At 38.5% G+C, this 20,366-nt stretch overlaps 3 protein-coding genes and 1 pseudogene across 3 annotated transcripts in view; all 4 read left to right on the forward strand.

Moving 5' to 3' along the window:
- Window positions 1-20,366, forward strand: part of LOC145467965 (spliceosome-associated protein CWC27 homolog) — a 37,282-nt gene that overhangs the window by 11,824 nt on the left and 5,092 nt on the right. The window contains exons 10-12 of the mRNA XM_081451617.1: window positions 17,124-17,174; window positions 17,682-17,818; window positions 19,832-19,950. Coding sequence (XP_081307743.1) covers window positions 17,124-17,174; window positions 17,682-17,818; window positions 19,832-19,950 — 307 coding nt within the window. The remainder of the gene's footprint in view (window positions 1-17,123; window positions 17,175-17,681; window positions 17,819-19,831; window positions 19,951-20,366) is intronic.
- Window positions 69-1,637, forward strand: LOC145467958 (uncharacterized). Its single transcript, XM_081451608.1, has one exon. The coding sequence runs from the start codon at window positions 69-71 to the stop codon at window positions 1,635-1,637; it is 1,569 nt and encodes a 522-aa protein (XP_081307734.1).
- On the forward strand, window positions 4,343-8,390 carry LOC145468591 (uncharacterized; annotated as a pseudogene).
- On the forward strand, window positions 11,362-14,963 carry LOC145467924 (uncharacterized). The gene has a single exon (XM_081451559.1). It carries the CDS (start codon window positions 11,595-11,597, stop codon window positions 13,713-13,715), a length of 2,121 nt encoding a protein of 706 aa, XP_081307685.1. The 5' UTR covers window positions 11,362-11,594; the 3' UTR covers window positions 13,716-14,963.

Genomic DNA, 20,366 nt, shown 5'->3' on the forward strand with positions numbered 1-20,366 from the left:
TTAACGACATTCATGATGCTGTTGATGGTTTGGATGAACGACTATTTTGTAAAGAGTACCTAAGAACAATGGTAGAGAGAGTAGATGGAAAGAGATTGAAGACCCTGGAAGACATAAGCTTAAATAGAGATGCTATTGAAAAAGAGTATGAAGAAGCCATTCACAATGCTGGAATAAATCAGAAATACTCCCAAAGTGAAGCAGAAGAACGTGTGAAGGGCTGTTACTTGGGCTCCTTTCCACCTGGAGTAGTTATTCTTCCTGTCAAAATGGATGAAAGTGAGATACCAAAACCAATTCAGGAATATGATATTTTTGATATTCGCAAAGCACTTCACCATTTTGATGAAAAAAGGGCGCTCGACAAATATCCAGATGAAGGGCCTGGATCTGCTGAATTGAGGAAATTTATTGATGAATGCAGGGATGACTTGAAAAAGGAGTATGAGATGGCCACTTGTGGTACAGATGGTGAACAAAAGCTGCGTGAATACTCCCTGTGTGAAGCTGAGCGCAGAGTGAGAGATTGTTTCGCAGGTCCTTTCCTCAATGAAACAGATATATTTCCAACAAGGAAAGATCAAAGTGGGGTACCAAAGACTTCTCAAGCGTACGATATTTTTGATATTAAAGAGGCTCTTGATTACTTTGATGCTAAAAAGCTTTGTGAAAAGTACACTGAAGAAGGACGACCTGAGTATGACAAAATCAAACAGTCAGTTGATGAAGAGAGGGATGGTATTCACAGTGAGTATAAAACAGCCACTACTGATATTGAAATCGAGAATGGCTCTGGATTTATTGTTCAAGAACATTTTATCATCACTAACAGGCATGTGATTGAAACCCATTTGAATGATACTGGGAGGTATGAAATCCTCATTTCTAATGCAGCCATTGATGAACTTCCCTGCATGGTCGCTCACTATGATGCAGGGAAAGATTTGGCATTACTTTATTGTCCAAATCTTAATTTAGAACAGCATGGAATTTGTCCTTTGCAGTTGTCTAACCAGTCATTACTACCAGGCATGCCAATTGTTTGTTTTGGTTATCCAATTAGTCACACAGGTAAAACAGCTCTCTTTGTGAATGGCAATGTCTCTGGTTCCAAGGAAACCTTAGCAGGTCATTCAATGATTGTATTGAATTGTTCACTCAACTCTGGCAATTCAGGTGGCCCAGTACTGCGCTGGGTCAATGGTCAATTAAAGGTGCTTGGTGTTGCAACACAGAAGCATTTCAAAGAGATTTTAACATTGGAGGAGATGGAAGCAATTGAGAAAATACGGAAATCATTGCAAACCAGTGCCATTCCTGATTTGCCAGATTATGACATAAAGTTTCTCTCCAACTCGGAGCCCAGGTATCTCCATCACCATTTTAACTCAGTAACATTATTGCAAACTTCATTTTTACTGACATTGAAACTATATGATGCCTTGGAAACAAATTCTCAGTTTAATCTTGGTAATGCCTTACCAGGAAAATTGCTGGTAGACTTTATCAGAGATTCTATCAGTGAATATGCAGGAGAGCATAGAGAGGAGTTGGCTGAGGTAGTTGAACTGGCCAAGGATCATGTAAACATTTTGCCATCTGGCTATCTCAGTGCTTCTCATTGTTGTATTCAGTGAGCATTGTATGCCTGCTGTTCAACAAATTTTGTATCATTATGCCTTCAAATCAAAATAGGGTTTTTTTGTGACTAAGTTCAAGAGCTAACACATATTAAAACTGTGACAGTTGCCTGGATCAATCAGTGAGCAATAATATTTCTATTTCAGTTGACATCTGCCATTGTGTGGTTCCAGAAAATATCCATACCCCCACCATGGAGGAATTGGAAATTCCGGAGGGTTTTGGGGGAGGGGGGTCAAAGACCCAGGAAATTCCAGAGGGGAGGGGGTTGGACAATCAATTGAGTTTCCAGATGTCCTCAATTCAATACCGATTCAAGTGTCGATCTAGCTGTTCCAAAATCCTTTCTTACCTACTAAATTGATCTTTCACGCATAATAATAGTAGCTTGAATACTTGTATTTGAATCGCATTATATTAGAAATAAACTTTCTTTCTTCAAAAAGCACTCTGGAAGCTAACAAGTGGGAAGAACATGCTGTTGGGCAAAAATGGCTGCCATTGCTTGTTACCAGACTACATGGAGTCACCTTGTGGACCAAAAAGCACTGGTGACTAGCCTAGTTTGTGTCGCATCGGTCTTCAAAGCTGTCAAGTGGCAGTCGATTTCTTTTGTGAAAATTAGTTTCTTTATAAAGATAGAAATGATGTTAAGATTTCACAAACTTGAGACGTTCTTGTTCATGTTTATCAAAGTCCGTTTGTCTGTAATTTTCCTGTAAAATTGGCTTTTGTTGCGAGTGTGTTAGCGATAGTGTTCACAATAAAAGTATGGTATCCATTTCATCCACACTTGTGAGTCCTTCAACTGAAATTGTACCACATTTACAAAGGGTCTAAGTCTTATAGAAAGGTAATTTGACATGTTACCATATTATCCTAAGTATATCTTTTAAAGCATGTTGAAATAAATTACTGTATGTTTTCTTTGTGTGTGTCTCCAGATATTACGATCAATTAAGAATAAACAGCAGTATGGTTAAACATTTGGAGTATATACTTTAACTTAACACACTTCCTTGCCAAAGCTATTTTTTCCAGAGGGTATGGAGGGTTTACATAATACTCGTGGAAATTCAAGAGGGGTGGGGGTTATTTTTGTGTTCAAAAAATGTAAACTTCGGGGAGGGGGGGGGGGGACTTACATGAAATTCCTCCATGGTGGGGGTATGGATATTTTCTGGAACCACACATTCACCCTTTCGTTGAGATAATAATAATAATAAATAATAACAAAAGACTTTATTTAATGAGGGTAACATAATTATGCTAGATAAAAGTTTAAGATATTTAAGTTTGTATAAATGGATATGATATCAAGTAATCAATTCTCTGTTAATTTGCATGGAATATTATAAGTAACTTTAATTACAGTCTGTAGAAGATTAGTAATACTAATTGGACCAAGTGAAGTACAATTCAGGGAGAAATTGCACAAGTAATTTCAAAATCAGACGAGCGCAAAGCTCAAGGCTGATTTGAAATTACGAGCACGATTACTCCCTGAATTGGACGACGTGAGGTCCAATTACTAATTAATCACATCTATAACAAATTTCAGGAAATAAAAATGTCTTTTGAGAACTTTTTTTGAGTGAAAACGTCTGCAATGCCTTTCAAAAGATTTGAAAACTGCAGGAAACAGTGCAAAGGAAGCCATTAAAGTGCGCATAACAGTCATGCAAATCACGTGGGTATCCAATAACAGTTGTCCAATTATGAAAAATTCAAATTGGATACCCATAATTGGACACCCACATGATTGCGCACCAATTATGTGACAAATAGGCACACAGAGAACCAATCACAATTAAGAATTTTGTTACAGATACGATTAGGTATTGTAAATCCAGAAGTTCAATGAACTTTGTTCCCTAATATTGTTATTGCTGTACCTAGTGAACCTTGATTATGATATGTAAGTGATGTTTTAAACATAGATGGAGAAGCCACAAACAATGAAATAAACATTGATGACTGTTTTGACCAGGTAGCCTGAGGTCATAATTCACTCTTGTGTTAGTTGGTCAATGATTGGCTCCAGACTCTCTTTGGGCCAACAGATCACTGGGAAGGGAGGGTGGAGTGTTGCACACGTAGTATTGGAGAGGGGGTTGGGTGAAAGGGTGAAAAGGGGGGAGTGAAAATGCTGAAAATTCTGGGAGCAAAATACCATAGCATGCAAATATCAGGAAATATCCAGGAGGGAATTTTCAGAAATTTGGATTTACTGTGCGAGTTTGTCAAGCACCTCTTAAACGTTTGCAGTTGCAGGCATCCAATTACAACTTTTGTTTACCATTACTTTTAATGGCTTCCTTACTCTGTTTCCTTTCTTTTTACTTTGTAAAACTCATGGAAATGGAAAACTCTACTGAAGTTTTTGCTCAAAACAAGTTCTGAAATAATTTTTTTGAAATTACACGCTCGCTTGTCCACACAAATCAGCTACTTCCGGGATAATTGTGTGGCTACCAAATTGTTGCACATAAGCAACCTAACACAGTTGTTGGTTTAACATGATTTTCTAATGTTCGTAGCCTTTCTGGTTCATTGTAATCTTATTCAAACTGTAGGAAAAACCAGCTTACATGCTCATTGATCAGCGTCAATTGTCACCACAAACACTTCCTTAAGAACTTATTGGAGAAATGTCATCACTTCTGCTTGGACCTCAACATGACTTAAGCTTACATGAAACATGCACAACAGTGATGTACTAGGTGACGAGGGAAGAAAGGCTTTGAACGCTTGTGTAAAGGTAAAGATTTACGGCAAATCAGAAACACGCAGATATGACCGAAGGACATCGCTGCAGCGTTTGAGGGGTTGTCATGCGTATGGTAGTGTAGTACATAAATGGTGGTACTTTGATGAGCTCGTTCTTCCCCCTGATAAACATGGAAATTCCAAGAGTTCTTGCAACATTATTGATATTCATGATGCCCTTGTTAATTTTGATAAAAGGAAATGAGTTGAAAAATACCTCAAAGAAGGACCCGAGTCTGTTAAACAGAGGGACTTAATTGACAAACGTAAGGCTGATGTTGAAAGAGAGCTCGAGAAAGCCAGAAATAACCCAGATGGCCGGTCCAGATATTCGTGGCTTGTTGCTCAGTGCAGAGTGAGGGATTGCTTTGCTGGTAACTTTGCAGAAGATCGATGGATCCTCAATGACAAACCTAATGACTCGTACGACATTGTTGACATTTATGATGCTTTTGTTCGCTGGGATAAATTAAGTGAGACAGCTGAGGCAAAAAGAGCTGCTTTGGAACAAGAATATGTTGAAGCTAAGATGTCTGTCTGTGCCAGGGGAAATGTGAATGTTAAAAAATATTCGGGAGATGAAGCACTGAATCTCCTGACGGATTGTTATTGTGACCTACGTTTGGATTATGGGTCACATGATATTTCTCCTATCAAACTGGAGTGCAATCAGCGTGGAGCATGGGTACCAGAAAGAACTCAGAGTTATGATATTTTTGACATTCACAAAGCACTTCTTAAATCACAGGCGACCCAAGCTCTCAATGTTATCCTCTTTTTTTCCTTTTTATGCGAACATTCAGGCTAACGTGACATATGGCATGTACTATTACATAACGACCGAATTTGACCACGTGAAACATGACTCACGCCTTGCAGTATATGGAGGTGTTGTGTTACAACGGTTTGAATTTATAAAAGTTTGTATGGTAATGCAACAGCTTTGCTTGAAAAGCCAATTATTCTTATATTTTGTGAATAAAATCTACTTACCCTGTTGCTGTGTTGTATTCTTTGTTGTTTGCCAGCTCCTCGGGCCGATCTAACACGATTTCGGCGAGTTATCTTTCTGTGGGTTTCCACTACTAAAAGAAAGACAAGGCCAGACACTGATTTCCGGAGTGCCCGCCGCTCGAAGCGAATAAATCCACTGAAAATAACCCTGCCGGCTCAATTCCTCTGTAGAATCTAAGAAGAAATGTTGAAGTTCCATGTCAGTTCACTTGCACTTGCGGGCACTCCGGAAATCAGTGTCCGGCCTTGTCTTTCTTTTAGTAGTGGAAACCCACAGAACGATAACTCGCCGAAATCGCGTTAGATCAGCCCGAGGAGCTGGCAAACAACAAAGAATACAACACAGCAACAGGGTAAGTAGATTTTATTCACAAAATATAAGAATAATTGGCTTTTCAAGCAAAGCCGTTGCATTCCCATACAAACCTTTATAAATTCAAACCATTGTAACACAACACCTCCATATGCTGCAAGGCAGGAGTCATGTTTCGCGTGGTCAAATTCGGTTGTTATGTAATGGTACATGCCATATGTCACGTTAGCGTGAACGTTCGCATATAAAGGAAAAAAAAAGAGGATAACTTTGAGAGCTTGGGCCGCCTGCGCTTAAATTTGATGGAAAAAACTTTCAAAAATATGCAAAAGAAGGGCCTGGATCTGAAGAATTGAAGAAGTTAATTGACAAACACAGGGCTGACTTGGAAGAAGAGTATCAGGAAGCCAGAAGTTGTAAAGATAGTAACCAAAGTCTACCTGAATATACCAGGGGTGAAGCAGAGCGTCAAGTGAGAGATTGCTTTGCAGGTACCTTTGTAAACGACGCAGAAATATTTCTCGAGAAGGAGAAAGATGAAAGTGACCAGACTTATGACATTTTTGATATTAAAAAGGCAATTGAACATTTTGATGATACCAAAACATTTGATGCATTTAAGTATGCAAGTAAAGGGGGACCAGAATGTGATAAAAGTAACCAAAAGGTTGATGTGAAAAGGGCTAGTATTCAAGAAGAGTATGATAAAGCCACCAGTAATATTGAAATTGAGCATGGCTCTGGATTTATCGTTCATGATCATTTTGTAATCACTAATAAGCATGTAATTGAAACCTCTTGAAAGGTTGCAATGAGAAAGAGAGGTATAAAATTTGCATAACCAATGCAGGGATCGATGATCTGCCCTGCGAGGTTGCTCACTATGATGCAGGGAAAGATTTGGTGTTACTTTATAGTCCAGATCTTAATTTAGAGCAGTGTAGAATTTGTCCATTGCAGTTATCTAACCAATCATTATTACCAGGCATGTCAGTTTTTACTTTTGGTTATCCCATGAGTCACACAGGTGAAACAGCTCTCTTTGTGAGTGGCAATGTCTCTGGTTCTAAGGAAACCTTAGCAGGTCATTCAATGGTTGTACTGAATTGTTCACTCAATTCCGGCAATTCAGGTGGCCCAGTGCTGCGCTGGGTGAATGGTCAATTAAAGGTGGTCGGTGTTGCAACACAGAAGCATTTCAAAGCGATTTTAACATTGGAAGAAAGGGAAACTATTGAAAATATACGGGAATCATTGCAAACCCATGCCATTTCTGATTTGCCAGATTATTTCAAAAAATGTAATATGCCAGTGAGTGATTATTACATGAATGGAAGGAATCATAAGACTCCTATGGCACTACTGACATTAAAACTGTATGATGCATTGGAAACACACTCTCAGTTTAATTTAAGTAATGCTTTACCAGGAAATCTGGTGGTAGAATTTATCAAAACCTCTATTGGGAAATATGCAGGAGAACATAAAGAGGAGTTGGCTGAGGTGGTTGAACTGGCCAAGGATCATGTAAACATTTTGCCATCTGGCCATCTCTCTGCTTCTCAGTGTTGTATTCAGTGAGCATTGCATCCCTGTTCTTCAAACACATTTTGCTTCATTAGGTAGGCTTATTCAAATCAAAATATGTCATCTGTTGTAACTAATTTCAACAGCTAAGATATGTATTCCTTGTCAAATACCTAGATCAATGAATGAGCAATAATAGTTTGTGTTTAAATTTACATCTGCCATTTAACCTTTCATTCAGATATAATTTTTAGATTAAGTGTACACAATTAAATATGATATCAGGAAATCAATACTCTGTTGTTCAGCATGCAATTAGCTGACTAATTATAGTCTCTAGAATATTACTGTAGTTATGCTAAATTCAGAAATTTTATTGTACTTGGTTTCTTAATAATTATTGCTAATGCTGTACTCTGTAGACCTTGTTTATGATATGTAAGTTGTATTATTTTTATACCTAGATGGAGAAGCCACTTACAATTAAATAAACATTGATGACTGTATTAACCAGGTGGCGTGGGGTCACAATTCACTTTCTTGTTTTAGTTGCTTGGTGATTGTCTTCAGACTTCCAGTGGGCCAACACAGCACTGGGAAGGGACGGTCTGGTGTTGCATCCATATTGATATATAGGGGGTGGGTTGAAAGGGTGATGGGAGGCAAATAGAGGGAGTTGGTGAGCCACATTCTCCAGCTATGGTCACATACTAGTTGGAGCAGGACAAGATGGTTGGGAGGGTGAGGACTGACGTGTGTGGGGAGGGGTCAGTAGGGTAAAAGGCTGCATGTAGGGGAGGGAATACATGGCACTTGTCAGACAGTAATCTGTGACCCTCATGACTGTTTTCTCAAGATGTTGTTTACCCATGACTATGAAAGAAAAACAAGATTGAACTTCATCACTCAGGTTTCAGTTTCTTTCATATGTGTGATTTGCAATCGCTCGCAAGCATTTTAATTTCTAACTGCAATGGGAGGGAGTAGCAAATATTCTCATGCATGCAAAAGCTTATCAATTATGGTTTGATAACAAATATTTTTAAAAAACTCTTCCTATGAATTTCCATAAGTAACAGCCCTAGCCTGCCCTTTGAATTTCAAAGTATTGAAGTTCTTACACATCTCTGAGGCTAATGGGGAAGTAAAACGAGATTAGTAGTTATGTTCATTTCTCAAATGCTGATGTGATTTCTTTTCTCTTATTTAAATCACATAAATACTGGTATAGTTTCCAGCCAGAAATTTGCTCCTGAAACTTTCTGGATGACAAGCTAAAATGTCTTGCAAAGTAAGATATGGCTTGTGTGTTTTCTTCATAATCAAAGTGGCAGGCATGCAGGCTGAGATAGGGAAAGCCAGAAGCGTTTGTATGTTTCACGTGATGTCTTTTCAAAATGTTATTGACTGCCTTTTGTTGTTGCTGCTGTTTTTTTTGTTGTTGTTTTTGTTGTTTTTTTTGTACCAAAATAGCAGGTAAGTTTCCAATGGCATATCTTTGTATTATCAATTGTGGATGTTAGTGATCTTTCACCTGACTGTGTGTACATTATGTACAGGTTTACAACATTCTTTTATGTCATTAAGCACCTCTGCTTAGATAGTTTTATTATATTTTGATTTGGTTAAGAGAACTGTCGGTTTTACAAAACACTGACTGAGTTAGTTTTTATAACTGCAGTTACATGAACAGTGATGTTAAAAGTGGATCTTTTTCAAAACTGATTACTGAGTATTGAGATAATGAGAAAGTACTTTGCCTTAGTTATTTAAAGGCTTGGCATGTGTTTGGCTTATTGCACTGGGATCTGAGCTGCTTAACGTCTTTGCATTTGTTTTTGACATTATGCTGTGTCATACAGGAAACAGGCATTTTTAAAGGTGTTTTTTTTATAATTTGGCATTCCAAAGTGTACATACTGCTGTTTTTGAACAATGAGGGAGAAATGTAGCTGGCTAAGAAGCCTGATATGGCCACTGTTACATCACCTGGTGTATTGGCCAAAACATTAACAGTAATTAATGTACTCTCAGTCTGAGATATAACAACTTTTGCCAATTTACAAGTAGTTAATTGAAATTCTGAAAATGCATTGTATGCTCTGCAGTGCAGCCAGCTTATTTTTGTGGAGAAAACTGTTATGGTTGCTCATCTAGGGGCATTTAATCCTTTTTTTGCCACTGTGCCAGGGAATTTTGCCATTTTTGGAAAAAAAAAAGCTGAACCCATGGGCACTACTGGAATAGACCATATTCGTATTCCCCCGGTATTTGACTGGAACTAGCTTGCAATGGAGGCTCGTGCGAGGGAATATCATTAAAAATAGATAAATGTCATTTGCATTTGAAAGGACTCCCCATGTTAGCCTCATTTGCAAGCTAATTCCAGTCCAGTACCGAGAATACGAATGTGGCCTATTGACTGATGCATAAGCCGCTACTAATGATAGGTAGTTTTCATAAATGTTTTTGTCATTTAATTTTATTGTTACTCAAATGTATTTCTTACTTGGTTAACTAGTATGTCATATTTTCTTGAACTGCCTACACTGTTGAAATCAGTGGTAGTTAGTGAGATCTAGTGAGTGTTTTCCCACTAGAGATGGATGGACAAACCATCTTAGTGTGAAAATGGCCCATGGGGGATACTCCCCAAAATCTGTGATTTTCCCGACCGTATTTATGACCTGACCAACAATTCAATTTTCTTTTTATGACTTGACACAGTTGCTGTAAACATAATTTATGAAGCACTTTTGTGGATGGTCTTATCAATAATGATAAAACACTAGATTCTTCTAAAAAAAAAAACATACCCAATTCAAGACTAGAGTGCAAAAGCCGTACCCTACTTAATACCAAAACAGCTGAAACTGGTACCCTATAATAACCAAAACAGCTGAAAAACCCAACCCTTTGGGGCTGGACATATCTATATAGCCCATATAAGGGAGTGTCTCCCTTCCCGTGGGGAAAATGGGATGGTGTTCATTACAGACAGATAATGTGTCGTACCTTATCTGTGTAACTGGTTGTCAATTTCAATGGATTTTGAGACGGATGACAAATAAAGCCTGGAACTAGAGAGGGTGCATTGAGTTCTGGGAAAGAAAACATGGTGCCTAAAGTTGGGAAGAAGAAGGCACAAAAGATAGCGCAGAACACCTGGAAAGAGGATAAGGTCTTCCTTTTCCCAACCATTTTGTCTTCTTTGGAAGACAGAGACCCTGTAGTGGGGGGTGCTGGTAAAGGGGCAATACATGTACTGACCCTATTAATGGACCATACAGGCAGGCTCCACTCAGAAGGGGTCCTTTTTCAGGCTGGAGATTTATAAGTTGAAGTATAGAATTTAAGGGAAGAAGAACAGTCATTTAGGTATTTTATATGTGACAGGGAGGTGCAAAGGCCTTTTGGGGGTTTGAAATCAATGATTTGTACATGTTTAGAGTAAAAATTCTGGTAGATCTTTTCTGGGTTGACCATTTCCTCCAGCCAAGGGGACTCTTTTCTAGGGTCAGTGAAAGCGTAGTGTAGGTAGTATGTGAAAGGAGTAACCTTTGCTATATTTTTTCGTTTACATCTTTTCTGATGAAAATGGCATGGTATTTAAAAGGGTTTTTACGATAACTGCAGAAATTCTCGCACGCTCATTAGCTAATTTTTATTGTCAACAAGCAGACAGACACATGAATTTATAATTTATGCGATGCGTCAACAAGCCAGAGTGGACAATTTGACAATTTGTTATCGTAAAAAACAAATTGATGTCAGTTCTTAATGCGTCTGTCCTGTTATTGACAAGTAGTCTACTACTTTGACAATGTTATGATGAAATTCATGATCAAAAACAGGACAGACGCATGAAAAACTGATGTCAATTTGTTAAATTGTAATCATGCCTAAGCACAAACCCATTGGTAGCTATTGGTCCATCCGTCTCATGGGAATAACTTGAAAGAGTTTATCCGTCTTGAATTAAATTAAAAAAATTACATCAAGACGAATAATTCATGCAACGGGTTATCCATCTTTAAATCAATTACTGAATTAGCGTTTGCCTGAGAGAGTAGCATTGCGCGACGGAGGGAGGCTTGGTTACCTAGCTATTGCACCATCTTTCTCGGAAGATGGAAGTGATAAACACTGTTGTGTGGGAGCTATTTCGTAGCATTTGCATTTCTTCTTGTAGCCTTTCGGATTCATCGTAATCTTAATCAAACTGTGGGAAAATCCAGCTTACGTTGATCAGACACGTTCCTCGCCAAATGCACTTTACGAGCTTGCATGTTTGAAAAATTCCCCCTGTAAACTTCGACATGCATGAAACATGCATAACGGTGATGTACTAGGCGATGAGGGAAGAAAGGCTTTGAACGCTTGTGTGAAGGTGAAGATTTACGGCAAACCAGAAACACGGAGATATGACTGGGAGACAGCAGTGAAACGATTGTGGGGTTGTTATGGTGGTCAGCAACGATTATTCGCAGCTTCGTTTTATGGGAACTATGGATGCCGTTGGAAACATGTTCAAGAGCTCTTACTTCCTACTGAATTCGATAGGCAGGGAGATCCCCTAAAGAGCAGTACATACAATATTTTTGATATTCGCGATGCACTTGTTAGATTTGATGAAAGGAGATGTGTTGAAAAGTACCCAAAGGAAGAACCTGGATCTGACAAACTGCGATGCTTAATTGACAAACGAAGAGCTGATGTTGAAAGAGAGTACAAGGCAGCCGTGGCTGACCCAGATGGTCGACTCAGATATTCTTGGGTTGTTGCACAGCGTAGAGTAAGGGATTGCTTTGTTGGAAACTTTCTAGAAGATCGATTTACACTCTTGTATTCACTAAGGAATGAAATGATGAAAAAATCGTACAACATTATTGACATTTACAATACTTTTGTTCATTGGGATAGAGAACGAAAAAAAGCTGATGAAAAAAGAGATGCTATAGTAAAAGAATATGAAGCTGCTGCCAATGCTGATGCAAAACATACACTTCCTAAATATTCTTCCCAGGTAGCAATAAAACGCCTGTGTGACTGTAGTTATGACTATCCTCACAAATTAGCTGATGATTTCTTTCCACATAAAGTAGATGCAAGTGGCAATTATGACATTTTTGACATTCACAAAGCATTACTTCAGTTTGGTGGGAAGAAACTGCTTCAAAAGTATCCAGAACAAGGACCTGGATCTGATGAGTTGAAAAAGTTAATTGATGAGCACAGGGAAGATTTGAAAGAAGAATATCAAAAAGCCAAGAACCATGTACCATATTCCCATTATGATCATGAAAATCTACATCAATATTCCCTGAGTGAGGCAGAGCGCCGAGTGAGAGATTGCTTTGCAGGTACCTTCATGTGGGATACAGAAATATTTTCCAAGAAGGAGAAAGATGAAAGTGACCAGACTTATGACATTTTTGATATTAAAAAGGCAATTGATCATTTTGACACCAAAACATTCCTTGATGCTTGTAAGTATCCCAGCGAACAAGAACCAGGATATGCTAAAGAGAGGGAGGAGGTTGATAAGGAAAGGGCTAGGATTCAAAAAGAGTATGAAGAAGCCACCTGTAATGTTGAAATTGAGCATGGCTCAGGATTTATTGTTCATGATCATTTTATAATCACCAATAAGCATGTAATTGAAACCTATTTAAATGAGACAGAGAGTCATGAAATCTACATTTCCAATGCAGCAATAAATGATGATGATGATGATGATGATGATCTGTCCTGCACGGTTGCTCACCATGATGTCGGGAAAGATTTGGCGTTACTTTATTGTCCAAACCTAAATCTAGAGCAGTGTGATATTTGTCCATTGCAGTTATCTAACCAGTCATTATTACCAGGCATGTCAGTTTTTACTTTTGGTTATCCCATTAGTCACACGGAAGAAACAGCTCTCTTTGTGAGTGGCAATGTCTCTGGTTCCAAGAGAACCTTAGCAGGCCATTCAATGGTTGTACTGAATTGTTCACTCAACTACGGTAATTCAGGTGGCCCAGTGCTGCGTTGGATCAATGGTCAATTAAAGGTGGTCGGTGTTGCGACACAGAAGCATATCAAAGAGATTTTAACTTTTGAAGAGAGGGAAACTATTGAAAAAATAAGAAAATCATTGCAAACACGTGCCATTTCTGATGTGTCTGATTTTGCCATAAATTTGCTCTCATCCAGTGCTGCCTCGTTCTCACTATGTGGCATTCCAATATCTATACTGACATTAAAACTATATGAGGCCTTGGAAACACACTCTCAGTTTAATTTAAGTAATGCTTTACCAGGAAAGTTGGTGATAGAATTTATTGAAACCTCTATCGGGAAATATGCAGGAGAACATAAAAAAGAATTGGCTGAGGTGATTAAATTGGCCAACGAGACTGTTGACACTTTGCAGCCTGTTCATACTGTTGCATCCAATGAACAGTAACTATCTAATCATTAGAGACATCCTTCATTAGCTTATATTATTAATTATTTTACTCACAAAATTATAGGTCTTCATTTGAATAATTATAACACTGGAGGGAGTTTTAACTATGCCCTAAACCGATGGTTACTTTATTAGCATGCTGTTGTATATATGCATTGAACAATAATTCTGTTAGTTTACGAAACATATCAACATTTAAGGTAATTCCCCTGAAATAAAACTGCCAATAGATTTTTGTTCAAACTTTGTCCACTGAATATATATCATATGAGAACTTTAATTATAAAATAAAAAAGGGGGGTGTCCATGCTCGTTAAGGAGCAGTGAGGCATTAAAAATGTCCCATTTTAGCATTAATTAATGCTTATTGCAAGAATGCATTCCAAGTTATTGTAAACTCTTTGTGAGCCCAGACGCATGAAAACACGCCTCAAACTGCAATCAATACTTGTGTTGGACACAAACTTTTTAAGTTTGATTTTGACAGACAGCTGAATCCTTGTTAAAATATTGGAACTAAATTGCTTGCCACGGCTATCAAACTGCAAAACAGAAAAGACTACAGTGCAGCTGCTATTTTCCTTATTTAATTTTCAACAATAGAAATCAGATCAGTCTTTTCTCACACAAAGCTAATGATTAGTTGATGAAAATGACTGGAAAAAATTTGGGGTGCCCGAGCTCATTAGTGAGCTATAGCCATTTTTCAACTGACAGAACTCAATATCAAGGAAAATCCACCGTGTTTTCAATGTGCGCGTGCACGAACGCACACTAATGACGCCATAAATTATGCGCAGTAAGGATGCGCAATGTAAATGTGAGGAATCACCTTAAAGGTTTCAAAGATCTATTTACCAGCTTGTAATCAGACTTTTATTACTCCAGAAACAGGTACATTGCAGTGGTGGACCTAGGGAGAAGCTCTATCCCCTAAACATTCTGGAGCATTTTGGTCCCTTCCTCCCCCCCCCCCCCCCCCCATGCCCTTCCTTATTGGAGTAAGAATGTTGAGGGTTGTCCAACACGTGGTCAAAGTTGGGTTATCCCATGGCTAAAATAACCCCATCTCACAGGAAGTCCTATATGCCCCCCCACCCATGTGTGAACACCTCAGGATCTGCTGCACTGCATTGTCCCTGTAACTGACTAATGATGAAAATGACACTTTGTAAGTTTTAAATATTGACTGCTTTCATAATAAGTATTTTGATCACAATGGTATCTTAATTGCTATTTTTGTAATTCAGTCTTGTGTATGTAACGTAAATCATCATACTTCAAAGATACAAAAGCAATACCTTTGTAATGATATTGTTCTGTTATGTTTGTAGTTCTGTAAATTTTTCAAATCCTTTTTGCATGACAAAGGAAAAGTAACAAATAAGAAATCAGGATCACAAACCATGTCTTCAGTGTTGGTAGATACACTTTTCCTCTCTCCGTTAATGTTGATGGGAGGTGTTGTGACCCTATGGTTAGTGAACTACACCAGATTAAGCTGTCTCTGGGTTTAAGCCCTGCTGTCTGGGGTCACCATGTAGTGTTCTTGGGCAAGACAACTAACTCTCACAGTGCCTCTCTTTCTCTCTGCCCAGGTGTATGAATGGGTACTGACAAATTTAATACTAGGGTGGGGTAACCCTACAATGGACTAGCATCCCATCCAGGGGGGGGGGGGGGAGTACAAATGAATATAATCCATACATGAGCTCATTGAAAAGCACAGCATTTTTCAAATGGCAATGCTTTTCAGTCAACAACTGATTCATAGTTTAGAGTGCATCATCAAGTGATAATATGTTTAAGAAGTTTGGAGAGCACAAGAGAAACATAAGAGTTGCTGGATCTTGCGTACATCTTTTGTATTGTTGGTTGAGTATCAGTGGATACTATCCGTTGACATCTCAACTGAGTGTTGGTCGATATATTGGCCAACACTTGGTCAATATGTCGACTGAGAGTTAGCCAAGTGTCGGTCTCCATGTCATTCAACTTGGTACACTGTGGCTCAACTGGCGGTGGTGTATCAGTTGACTGTGTGTATTATTTAAGAAATAGAAAATATGTACCGTGTTTCTGTCGAGTTAAAGAAGCACGAGTGGAAGTTTGGAAGAACGAGAAATGCTGTGGGAACACAAGCCACAGGCAAGTGTTTCCACAGTTTTTTCGAGTTCTCCCAAACTTTCACGAGTGTTTCTATAACTCGATAGAAACACGAAGAACATGTTTTCTATTTCTTTTAGAAAACACCGCGATCAAAAAAGAAAAACAACTTGTTAACTTTGATTATCAAAATGTAAATTCTCTTTGCTCATGCCATCATTACAACAACAGCTCGTGCTAGTTCTGTGTTTCTATCAAGTTATAGAACACGATTTTTAAGCAATTAGTGCACATATTTTCTTAGGACTGTTTTCTAGATGTGTATTGTTAAGCGTTTTTTTGCTGAAATGGCAGCCCTCTTAACCCCTTCCCCATACCAACAGGGGATGTGAAAGAAGAGTCTCCATGCCCAAGTATTGATTGAGCGAGGATACAGCTCAAATAGCCATCATTTCGTGAGAGTAGTGTTGGCTGCGAGTCGGTATCAAATATTGTCTGACTTGCATGTCGGTCAAGAGGCAACCAATGTCGATCAACATGTCGACAGAGTGTCAGTCAACATATCAACCTAATATTGGCTAATAAGTCGGCTAACCGATAGTGTCTGTCGATACTTGGCTGACAGATGCCTTAAGTACACAAGATTCAAGTTGCTTGAGGTGCAGCTGAGAGCAGCCCTAGCAACTTGAGTGCTCTCCAAACTTCCCAGGTGCATCATACCTCAATAATGCACAGCACAACCAAAGGCATGAGTTATGACATTGCCAATGGAGATAAATTTCTCTGGTGAAGCAAAGTTAACTTTGCTCACATCATGGGTGTTGGATTTTAACGCACTCTTACACATACTAAGTTTGATATTGCAGCTTTGCTAAGTATGTTATAATAGTTATTGAAAAATAATATATTGATTGATAATAACTGAATTGTGATTTGCCATCAGTCAAGGGGAAAATTGTTCAGTCTTGATTTTATTCTGGAATATTTACGTCAAATTATCAATTGCCAAGCAACACATTAGACTTACGGTCAGGTGATGTGATCCATTTGCAAGTTCTCTGAATGGCTTGTATTTGATTTATAAATAAATGAATGTCTCAAACAAGGAACCTCCTGCTGACAATACTAAACATCTTTCTTAGCAATGACCACAAATTCACAATTTCCTAGTAGCTAGTACATCACTTCAGATGGACGTTTTTGCAGTGGGCAGGTCTGGATCAAAAGGTCTCTGTTGTTAAATTATAAAAATCACATCCATGTAGTGACACTATGTGTTATCTGTTTATATCTGTTTAGGACAAGAAGAAAGCTAAGCCTGTGGATTCAGATGATGACAGTGATGAGGAGGTATGCATTAGAGAGGGGAGGGTGGCTGCAGTTTGACATGAGCAAATCCCTTTTCAGTTTCAGGTCATATGACCCAGGACTGTCTTTAGATAGATCTAGCTTCCATATTTCATTCTTTTTTGAAGTTATACAGTAGACCCAACAACAACTCAGGATAACTGGAAAATTGTTTGTTTTTTGAGACATTGAGATTGACAAGAGAAACAGGCATGAAATTTGAAAAAAGAACACTGGTGGTTAATCAAGGAAAAAAGGTTACATTGCAGGTTTAAGAGGGTGCAAATTAAAATAGTTGCAATGAACCTGTCACCAAGTTGATACCAGTTTGTGACTCTCTTCACACTACTTGTTATTTAGTCAACTCAATAGCAAATTCAACAAGTTTTACCAATTTTTTTTTATTAAAACTTTTATTGGTTTGCTGCACTTTCATAGTAATCTAGTTCTAGACATGTTAATAGTAACTCTGGATTATTTCCTAAGTGTACATTTGTATTTTATTTGTAGAATATCGATGAACAAGATTTTGACTCACACATGCGAGATAAAGTGCGAAATAAACTAATGAAAAGAAAGGCAGATAATGATGATGATGATGATAATGATGACGATGAAATTAAAAGAAAACAACAATCTGCAATGAGGTTAGTAAACAACAACTGTAGTCTGTTCATGAATATATCCTCTATTTTCTCTGAAGTTTTGTTGAGATTGAAAAAAATATGAAATGCTTGGGATTTAAAAAGGAGAACTAATTGGTTGGCAGAATGGACTGAGCACACAGGGCTGGGACCCTCTTGAGCTGTTGCCATGGATACAGATGTGGTAGGCTGTAATTCAAGAAGGGCATGGTTAGGTCCTTTTTAAATATAGAAAAGTTGTCCATGATAGGAAAGTCACCCACTCCTCCAAGTTTTTTTCACACAGTGTTAACATGTGTATGAAAAAAACATATCTGCTCAGTGAGAGGTAACTTGGGCCTTTCCTGTTCATGCATGCTACATATGTCTTGACTTGTCTGTTGTAGGTGAAATTAAAATAGCCAAAATGTTGATTTATCATTTTGGCTCACCTTCGGGGTCAACCCTTCTTCAATGGTATGAACCTGCTTCTTAGCCAACTTTAAGATTTCTCATGTAAACTGCCACGTAACATGGAAATGTATGATTATGAAAAATCTTCTTGGGATTATTTTAAAGGTGAGCCCTGTATCAGGGACAGCAGACCCTTCATTTGCACTTGTTACCTGGGCCTAGCATGTGAGAGGAACTATTTGATTAATAGTTACCTGCAAACCTAGCTTGTGAACCAGCCAGGGTCAAAATTTTGCCAAATTGGTAAATGGTAACTGCAGAGATGTACCCATGTTTGAAGTGTTTTATTGATATTATAAGTCAATTTTCGAGAAAAAATCTGGTACTTCCCATTGAGAAATTTCCGTCTCTTGTACTACCAGGGAATGCGATATGGTTACAACGCCTTGCTATTCAATTTACGCTCTATTATCTGCCAAGTGGTCACTCACGGGAGGTTTAAAACAAAAGAAAATTTGAAACTTTTAGTTCTAAAAGTGGCCACGGTCGCTTACAAGAGGTGGTCACTTGCAAGAGGTTCCAAATATAGTGATTTGACTTGGAAGCTTTTGTTATTTTGGAAAACTGGCCACTGAGGAGAGGTGGTCGCTTACGAGGGGTGGTCACAACCGGAGTTTCGACTACAGTAGGCATCTACATGCAGGCTGCTGCAGACCAAACTGCCCTGATTGCTTACTTGCTAGTGTAACACTTAAAACCAGCAACAAGTGATCTCCATTCCTGTCTGTCCTTAACCAACATCTCTGTGCCAGCCCAACTCCTCTTCATCTCTTTACACAGGGCTTCAATAGTGCCTTGTCCTTGTATATACTCTTGTACTTACAGTGTTGAGTTCTAGAAAAAGGAGGGCATATAGGAAACCCAACAAGATTGGCTACCTGCCCTGACAAAAAATGGAAAATGTGTGAACGCCCAGTTTAACTCCATAACCCTCCCCATCCCCCCCCCCCTCCCCCCATATCCCCCTTCTTCCTGGTACAAGACTTAAACTCTGCACCTTTGGTACATTGCTATGGATTATCAGCAGCAGATCCATTCACTCATTTGCAGCCAGTCTGCAATGATAGATGAAGCTCTGGGCCGGGTTGTTCAAAGTCCGATTAAGATACCCAGGATTAGCGAGACAATTTCATTTTTGTAACTTCTCGATTAGGTTTTCGCTTTATATTGTTTGTCCTTCAACTTTGAGTTTGAATAGTCTCAAACTACACAAAACAAAAGCAGTGAAAAACATTTTTACACAAGAAAAATTAATACCCCACGTAACTTTTAATCCTGGGTTAACGTTAACCGGCTTTCGAACAATCCGGTCCTGAGTATAAGATTATTTGTAGCCATCCAGTGAACATCTGTGCATTTTTTTGTGTTCTTGCACCTCAAAATAATGTTATAGATCACAATGAAAATTTAAAAAAATAAAATAAAAATGTATGCCAAATTAGTTGCCAGTAGTCCTTAGACAAACCACAAGGCTTCTGTGTGATAAGGTCTTGATATAAGTGTATTATTTGCTCCTTAGACTATTATAAAGCCTGAGCGACATTGCAATTTGTTTTCCTTTAGCAAGCAGCAAGAAGATTCTGGATCCAAGATCCCTTCTGCCCGTGCCGAATATAAACGCCTTAAGCGAGAGATGATGGAGACAAAAACAAAGAAAGACGAAAAAGAGAAGACATCCTCAGGTAAAAACCATTTGAATTTATCAATACAGAGTTGAATACGGTTTGAGGACTATTTCTCAAGGAAGCTCGAGACGAGCACGAAACGCGCGTCGCGTCTCGCGCGTGTCTCCACTGTTGCGCGGAACTACTAGCTAAGTCACTTGTTCCTCAAGCTAGTGACGCTGTTTTTGCAATAGAATAGTTTATTATAGGCAGCTTACGCACCGGTTTGAGTAGTACGTTACAGGGTTGAGGAGTGTTTAAGTGTCATTATAACAAAGCAAGGGGAACATGGAAACTACACGCCTTTTTAAAAAGAATCAGGCAAGGCTGAATATTCTTATTTTTCTGCTGATTTTAGGCTGAAAATATTCTTGTGAATATTCTTTGATTATACTACGACATTTCTGTTTTCGAATGTATTTGGTGTCTGGATG

This window comes from Orbicella franksi, chromosome 14 (assembly GCF_964199315.1).
Source record: "Orbicella franksi chromosome 14, jaOrbFran1.1, whole genome shotgun sequence".
Lineage (NCBI taxonomy): Eukaryota > Metazoa > Cnidaria > Anthozoa > Scleractinia > Merulinidae > Orbicella > Orbicella franksi.